General features: G+C 43.9%; 1 protein-coding gene across 1 annotated transcript in view; it reads right to left on the reverse strand.

The window, feature by feature from the left end:
• The window catches only part of LOC130484318 (beta-chimaerin), a 29,488-nt gene extending 22,849 nt beyond the window's left edge, over window positions 1-6,639 (reverse strand). The window contains exon 1 of the mRNA XM_056857239.1: window positions 5,991-6,639. Within this exon, the coding sequence (XP_056713217.1) occupies window positions 5,991-6,419 (429 nt within the window). The 5' untranslated portion in view covers window positions 6,420-6,639. The remainder of the gene's footprint in view (window positions 1-5,990) is intronic.
• Between the last annotated feature and the right edge of the window lie 2,094 nt (window positions 6,640-8,733).

The following is an 8,733-nucleotide window of genomic DNA, read 5'->3' on the forward strand; positions in this document are numbered from 1 at the left end:
CTGAAAATTAACATGATACAACTGCTCCTATTTAAGACAGTTCTGAACATGACCATTTTCCATCTGAAACTACAAATGCAGAAATGCAGAAGCTACTCTGAAAGAATGTTGGTAGTCTCTGATAAAAAGAAAGTGTTGGATATGTAAATGGATTTTTTCTGTGAAATTCTGTTTGGTGAGTGGATGGAAGCTCATCTTTTAAGGCTACCTGAAACTAACAGTGCATTCCTGAGCTCTAAGGGCAAAAGCCCTTAGGAGGCCAGGAAGGCGCGGCGCCGGTGTCTGGGCTACTTATGCTGGCGTTAGTGGCCCTAGTGGTCGCCAGGCACTGCCATGGCAGTGCCGCTCCAGGACACCAACAGGGCCTTCTGCCAGCGTCCCACCAGTGTAGAAGGCCGTGCCGGCATCCCGGGAGGCGTTCTTGGGGTGGGTTGGGGGGAGGAGCTGCCGCTAGGCAGCTTCCTGTCCCCTTTTGCCCCATGAACGCCGGAGTGAGGAAGAGCGAGGCTGTGCCTGCTTTTTAGCAGGTACAACCTCGCTTTTCTCTATGGGGCGAAAAGGCCCCGTTTTACAAAAACAAGCGCCGCTTAAAGATGTGTGTGTGTGTTTTTTTTTTTTGGCGTGCGGGGAATGGCTTTAGGAGGTGGCACAGCTGTGCCTCCTACCCACCGTTCCCCCACGCCGAATCTCAGGAATGTGCTGTAAGGCTCTACCTTCTTGGGTTAGTTTTCAAAGTTTGTTCTGAACCAATATTTAAATGGCTAAAATTAAAGATAGCCAAAATAGACTGGTATGGAAGACTATTCAACTGTGTTTACTTATAAATATGCAGCTACACAGCAAGTTTTATGAGAACATAAGAACAGCCTAGCTGGATCAGATCAGTGGCCCATCTAGTCCAGCCTCCTGTTTCAAACTGTGGTCAACCAGTTGTCTGGAGAGCCAACAAAAAGGGCATAGAAGCAAAGACCTTACCCTCATGTGGCATCCTAGATGTTCACTACCTCTACATATGAAAGTTCCTTATCCTCACAATGGCAGCTAGCTATTGGTGGACCTATCCTCTGTGAAGTTGTCTAACCACCTTGGTCATCACTATGTCCACTGGCAGTGAATTTCACAATTTAATTGCTCACTCAAAAAAAACCCTATTTCCTTTATTATAAGGAATACTTATACATTGTATTGAGAGTTGTAAGACAAAAATTATATCCAGCATACAAAGAGAAACTTTAGCCATGCCCAAAGATTTGGGCATGCCCTGCACGATTTTTACCTTTTCTATCACCCCCACATAACAACATAAACATAACACCTCTGTTTCACAAAAAGGATTCTATCAGCCCAATCCTAATTGGGGGGGAGAGTTCAACTGTGGCCAGGAGTGGCGCAGCCATGCTGCAGCCACAGAGGATTCCCATCAGCGAAACGAAAAATACAATAAAAGAATAAAACTTACCCCCAAATCCCCCATTGAAATCAACGTGGCTACACCACCAAAAAAGGTGGCATAGCTACACTGCTGTGAGAAGGGGCATTTGTGGGGGGGGGGGAAGAGAAGGGATTAGGAAGCCGCCTAAAGGCAGCTCTGCCCTCAGGAATGCCTTCCAGGATGCCAGTTCAGGGACTTGCATCACTGGAATGCTGCCAGGAGACAGCGCTGGTGCCCCCCACTACTGCATCACTTCCAGGCAGGGGCATGGATGCCACCCATGATGGTGTGTGTGTGTGTGTGTGTGTGTGTGTGTGTAAACTGCCGTCAAGTCGCAGCCGACTTATGGCGACCCCTTTTGGGGTTTTCATGGCAAGAAACTAACAGAGGTGGTTTGCCAGTGCCTTCCTCTGCACAGCACCCTGGTATTCCTTGGTGGTCTCCCATCCAAATACTAACCAGGGCTGATCCTGCTTAGCTTCTGAGATCTGACGAGATCAGGCTAGCCTGGGCCATCCAGGTCAGGGCATGATGGTGTAAGTGCCCCTTATCCTAGGTTAACTGGGCACTTAAGTTGCTGTGGGGTCACATCAGTTCCTAAGGACCTTTGCCCCCCCCCCCTTTTAGGATTGTAGCCTATGTGGCATAGCTGGCTGATGTTCAAGAAAGACAAATCCAAGGGTTGGATACAACCATCTTTCTCACCTTGTCTTGCCCAGTTTCCCTCTGTACCACATCACTGCCCCACATGACAGTCAAACCAAAATTTTGTGAGCAAACCATTTAATTTTTTTAAAAGACTGAAAAAATGGAATGCAGAACTTAGATTTGCTTTGACTAGATTTCTGCACTGGACTTCTTTCTTTTAAAAAAATATTTAGTCAAGATCAGATTCTGTATTTAGTTATTTTTAGAAATGTGATCTTTGAGTCGCTTTGTCCCAAGAGGGGGTAAAGTTCCAAGCATTTTTTTTAAATGTGCATTTCTTGTTAAAAGCACATGCCACACATTCTGATGAGGACTATGTCATGAACTCTCACCCCCACCATATGCCTTTATTTCTATAGCACACTATTTTTAACATCTTCCAGAACAAACGGCCTAAACACCTCTTTGTATTTCTACAAAGTAACAACATACTTTTGCTAACTTTCATAGTAGAATGATTGTAAGTAAACTATTTAGGATTCTGTTTTATCACTTATTCCATATTGTATTCATGAATGCATGGTACAAGTACACGGGTTTAGAATCTCACATTTCTTTACACAGAGAGTGATTGAAATGAGGAATTTACCTCTAGAGGATGTAGTTATAGCCACAGGCATAGACAGCTTTAAAAGAGGATTAGACAAGTTCATGGAGGATAGGTCTGTCAGTGACTACTAGCCATGGTGACTAAAGGGAACCTCCATGTTCAGAGGCAGTCAACCTCTGACTGCCAGTGCCAGGAGGCAACATTAGGGAAGGCCTCAGCCTCCATGCGCTATTGTTGGACTTCCAGAGGAACTGGTCAACCACTGTGTGAGACAGGATGCTGGACTAGATGATCCACTAGTCTGGTCTGATCCAGCAGGGCTCTTCTTATGTTCTTATGATAAGTGCCTAACCCAACTGACTGTAAATCAGCAGGAACCATTTTCTTACAGCTACACTTCCAAAATGAGATCTTTGCCATCAAAAGCAATGTAGCCTCAACCATTCTAAAAAGGCGGTTGAAGGACATATAGCATTTTTTTTAAATGGTCCCATGAAAGGCTCCATGTACACGCATACCTATCTGTTGAATTGGAGGTGAAGCCATTTATGTCAAACCTATGTGTGCCAGAAGTTCTATATCTAGTTCTACATCTATATCTATGCAAAATCCTGATCCAATGTACACTGAATCAATACCTGAATTAAGGTAAATTTAAGAGCCATTGAGATATAATGGGTTAGAATGAAAGACTAATCAGAAAGAGCTTGGGGCCAGTCCCCCTCTCTCAGTCTGATCTATTTCACAAGGTTATTGTGAGCTGGTACGACGTGTGAAATTACTATTTGGGAGACCCGGGTTCAAATGTCCACTCTGCAATAAAACCTTGTTGGATGATTTTGGACCAGTCAATCTCTCTCAGCCTAAGCAATCTTGCAGGGCTATAGCTGTTGGGCGAATAAAATGCAGAAGGGGAGAATGATGCTGTAAGTTCCTTTTGGTACCTCACTTTCGGTACCCCCACGGATGGCAAGGTATAAATACCTAAATAAATAACTTGCAAAGGAGCAGTGACCATATGTATGTATCCTGAGATACCTAGAGAAAAAATGGAACAAAACTCTAATAAGAGATAACATTTTCCACTCTGATCACCAATTTATTTTCATTTTAAGCAGTAACTACATTTTTGTATGAGCTTCTGATATAATACTCAATTTTGGGGTGAAAGATAATTATTTGCTCTGTAAGAAACTATTATACAGCTGTCTTTGTCATCTGACATCTTCAGAGCATTTCTTGAAACTTGCACTGGGTACTTTCTTTAAAATCCAGTTTTCTAATCATGCATTTAAAGTTTAGAAAAAGAATAATGTGATTTACCAGTTAAATTATAGCTCTTTTCAAACAGGAAGCAAGAGGGCAAGCAGAATGGCTAGAGTGAGCAAATAAAGGTTCTGGGCATACTTCCAGTTTTAAATCAAAGACCAAACAAGGGGAATTTTGAAGAGGAAAGAAAGAATGTATAGGTCAATGTGGAAAATATGCCCCAAGTCATGAGAAAATATCTTTCTGACTAAAGTCAAACCATTTTTTTTATATAAAATGATGATTACAGGGAAATTTGCAAGCTCAGAGAATGCTTCAGAAGAGAGCATCCCTTTTCCCTTTGGAGAAGCATTTGGCTTTTATGATTTGGGCAATGGTTACTTCGAAATATATAGTTCAACCCCTCCACACATTTCAATACGAATGCATCCCATTCAGATCAAAGAACAGTAATGATCAAAGTGTGTGTGTGTGGGGGAAGAGCCAGTCGCTAAGGAATTATAAATAATTTTAGCCCCCTCTTTACATTAGGCAAGGGCAGACCAATATTACAAACCTTTTCGACAATCCCCAAGCTTACATGCCTTGTATATACAACATAGTTTACTCCACAGTCGCTGCCATCTGCCTCTAGAGATAGGCTGTGCTCAGCAGCGCACAACCCTCCTCCCCCTCGACGCAGATCCTTGCTTTTCTTTTGTAAGTAACACTCATAACTGGCTTTAGGAAGACTTGGTTTTATGCAGTGGAAATCACAACCCATTATAAGATTTTGGTAAAGCCCATTTGGGGTGGGGGTAGATGCAAGGGATTATGTGCAGAAGACGTATGAACACAGAGGGATGTTCTCCATATCAAACAGGAGCTCGGCGGTATTAACAATGGTAGTTACAGAGTGTCTGAATCTGGGACAAAGACAGTTCTTCCCACAAAAGAGCAAGATGCCTGGAAGTTAAGTTGCTAAGGATGAATCACTTCCTCCACGTACATACACTGGTCCCAAACACTGCCTCGGGGCGGGGGTGGGGGGAAATATCTTCTTTTTAGATATTAAACCTGTGGAAGCTGGCAGCTTAACTATTGACAAGTGAAGGCAGAAGGAGCTCAGCGGGATTCCTGAAGTGTTTCCTTGGCACATGCAACCCAAACAAAAGCTATTGCACAGTGCCATTCCAGAACTCTGGATTCTTGTTAATAGATGCTTAGGGATGCCACAGTTATAAAGGGAGCAAAAAAAAAGCTCTCTTCATAGGTAAAATGATGACCTGGGCACAGGCATTTTTGTTAGTCTCAGTATGTGCCTAGTGTTAAAATAAGGGCATGAATCAAAAGATACAGGAAATATGAATCAAAGCAACTGGTCGGGAAACCAGATTCAGGCTGCAGTCTGTGGGACACATTTTACAATGTAATCCTAACCATGCTTACTCAGAAGCCAGTCTCATTGGTTTTACTTAGACTTATTTACAAGTAAGTATGCTTTGGTTTGCTAGTCTCATCGTTGAATGTTTCAATATGCTGATTCCAAATTCTATGTTTATTTAAGCTTTAGCAACTTAGTGCTTTTCTTTTGAGGTTTCTTTTCACCTTCCACCCTACATATAGGAGCCCTGTCCTTGTATTACCTTGACCTGGATGGCCCAGGCTAGCCTGATCTCACCAGATCTCAGAAGCTAAACAGGGTCGGCCCTGGTTGGTATTTGGATGGGAGACCACCAAGGAATACCAGGTTTGCTACGCAGAGACATGCAATGGCAAACCACCTCTCTTTATTTCTTGCCTTGAATACCCTACAGGGTCACCATAAGTCAGCTGCGACTTGATGGCACTTTCTAGCACCACCACATCCTTGTATCACAGGGTTTCATACATTTCCACCCCCCGAAAATATAATACCCATGAATGTTACTTCTCCAAGAAAGTGATACAAAACGCACACACAACAGTAAGAACAACAAGCCGGTAAAAAAAAAAAACTGGGGAGAGGGAACCACAACTTTTAAAGCAGACACAGTCAATGTACGTTCTTACCTTAAAATTGTGTGCTTTCTCATAGTTGAAATGGTTGTCGTTTTGTGTTAATGCTGCTCTCCTGACCAAAGAGGTGATCTGTGAATAGGCAAAGAGTTTCAGAGGTTGCCATAAGAGTGCCCCCTTGACACCCATCTTCACCCCCAGTGCCACTGCCAGCAGCTCCTGGCGCTTCCTCCCTCGCTTAGACTTGTGAACTATCGCACAGGTTTTCTCATTTTCAAGCCACAGCTCCTCAGCAAACATAGTGCTCGGTTCCCAGATCTTTTGCCTGTCTTCCTCTGATCCTGGCAGGCTGGCTGCTGTCAGGTTTGTCCAACTGCTTCTAATGTTAGACAGCAGATTCGAAGCAGCTGCAGCCCATTCTGCCGAGACCTCTGGCATGTGACTTGAATGGGCTGTCTTGTGTGAGGGAAGGAGCTTCTGCATCTGAATCAGTAACGGCCCGCTTTGTGGTACTTCTTTAAGACAGACGTGTGTCTGAAACAATAGCCCGGATTCATGTACCGCACAGCTCTCCTTTCTCTGGCTCCCTCCCACCCCCAAGCAGTGGTATCCTGCCAGACGCCGAAGAAATATAGGCAGCGGCACAGCTTTACAGCTTCACGCCACAACAAATTTCAAAGGATAGATCACTTCTACTTGGGAGCTCCCCCCCCCTTTCCTCTATAAATGACTCTGATGTTGCATCCAATTGCACTCAGAGCTGGGGACTTGTGAGCTGTTCCAGTACAAACACCAAGCAGATTAAGCTTTTAAATCCCAATGATTGTTTAATCTTACAGGGCTAAAAAAATTCTTCTTTTTTTCATATCCTGTGCAAGCAAAAAGCTGGTAGCACTTGAAGGATTAGCCCTCGATATTTGCAATGCATTAAATTAAGGATGTTTTTGGGAGAGTTCCAGTTTAGAATGCATGAAGTAATCCCATCATCTCAGTACCAGATGCAAATGGCAGGCCCAACCTATAATTTGATCGTCATAGGAAAATTACGTGGAATCCCACCAGTGATTCAAGAGTTGCAGGGTCATAAGGACTCATCCAGCCCAATACATGTTATATGACAGGCGGGTGACTGATGATTTCCCTCTCTTATTTGTTTGCAGCTGCACCCCCCCCCCCAATCGAGATGTTTTGGCAGTCATGTAAAGACCACTGAGAAACGGAGATGTGTGGCATGTCTACATGTAAGGACTCTAACAGCAATCTCTGGTTCTTCACATAGATTGGCCAACTGTACATGGAGACTCAATTGGGCTGATCCATATGGAGGAATGTTTATGTTAACACAGTGATACCCACTCTTTGTCACTTCTATATTAACAGTCTGGAGGAATGCTAGGGAGTAGGAAGCAGTCAAGCAAAGGCCAATGTACCATCTGGGCTCACAATGCTCAGGCCAGAATGAGCATCTTTTTAAAAAGCCTTGCGTTGCCTGACTTCAGCTGAGCTGGCAACTGCAGTACCACTCCCTGAACATCTGTGGTGGCACCACTAAAGAGGGGCAGAGGACAGGCAAGGAGCTCTCCCAGGAAAGTACCATGGTGTCACAGTGTAAGGACCTGGGTCTCATAGGTGCCTTATAACTTACATGGAGTCCCTGCCACATACAAACGTTTCTTGGCAGCTTCCTTATGAGACTGACCCATATGCATGATCAAATACCACTGACAACAAGGGAATGGTGTGGTGGGGAAATTTAAGTGGTTGTCTTATGTCAGCACTTGTAGAATAGTTATTCTGTACAATCACAAGGAGGGCTAAATCTGTTGCAGTTGCAGAAGCAATTACCAGTGATTGCACTATACTAGTAGCCCTTAAACTATGTTGGTTGTCTAAACACATACTTGCATAGGGTTGTCTGCTCCAAGTTGGGAAATACCTGGAGATTTTGAGGGTGGAGTCTGAGGAGGGTGGGGTTTGGAGAGGGGAGGGACTTCAAGGCCATAGAGCCCAATTGCCAGAGTGGCCATTTTCTCCAGGGGAGCTCTGTAGCCTGGAGATCAGTTGTACTAGTGGGAAATCTCCAGATTGGCAACCCTATACTTGCATGCAGAAACACTTTCCTACACATCACAAAAGTTATTACAGGTATGGTTCCAGAACACTTCTGACAGGTATCAACACTAGTGGCACTAAAACAGAATGTGGGATGGATGTAAAGAATCCTTATTAGTATGAGCTACTCCATATATGTGAGTGGAATGAAGCTCTGTATGTGGCTTGAATATCTAGTTCTTGTTCTCACATTTGTCAAGTAAGAAATATATAAACATTGTACGCTCTGTCTGTATAATATGGAAAATATTAATGAATCTTAAACCCTTCCCTCAGTTTCTATTCTGCTGTTTCTACTGGTTAAACATCCTTGAGACACATATTAGCATAATTTTATAATAGGAAAGCAGACAAGAAGTACATAATTAATATTGCCTTAGTGTACTGTAGATGAATCATAGGAGCCCAGTGGCACAGAGTGGTAAGCTGCAGTACTGCAGTTCAAGCTCTGCTCACGACCTGAGTTTGATCCCGACGGAAGTCGGTTTCAGGTAGCCGGCTCAAGATTGACTCAGCCTTCCATCCTTCTGAGGTTGGTCAAATGAGTACCCAGCTTGCTGGGGGTAAAGGGAAGATGACTGAGGAAGGCACTGGCAAACCACCCCGCAAACTAAGTCTGCCTAGTAAACGTCGGGATGTGACGTCACCCCATGGGTCAGGAATGACCCGGTGCTTGCACAGGGGA

The sequence above is a fragment of the Euleptes europaea genome, chromosome 11, assembly GCF_029931775.1.
Source record: "Euleptes europaea isolate rEulEur1 chromosome 11, rEulEur1.hap1, whole genome shotgun sequence".
NCBI classification, from domain to species: Eukaryota; Metazoa; Chordata; class Lepidosauria; order Squamata; family Sphaerodactylidae; genus Euleptes; species Euleptes europaea.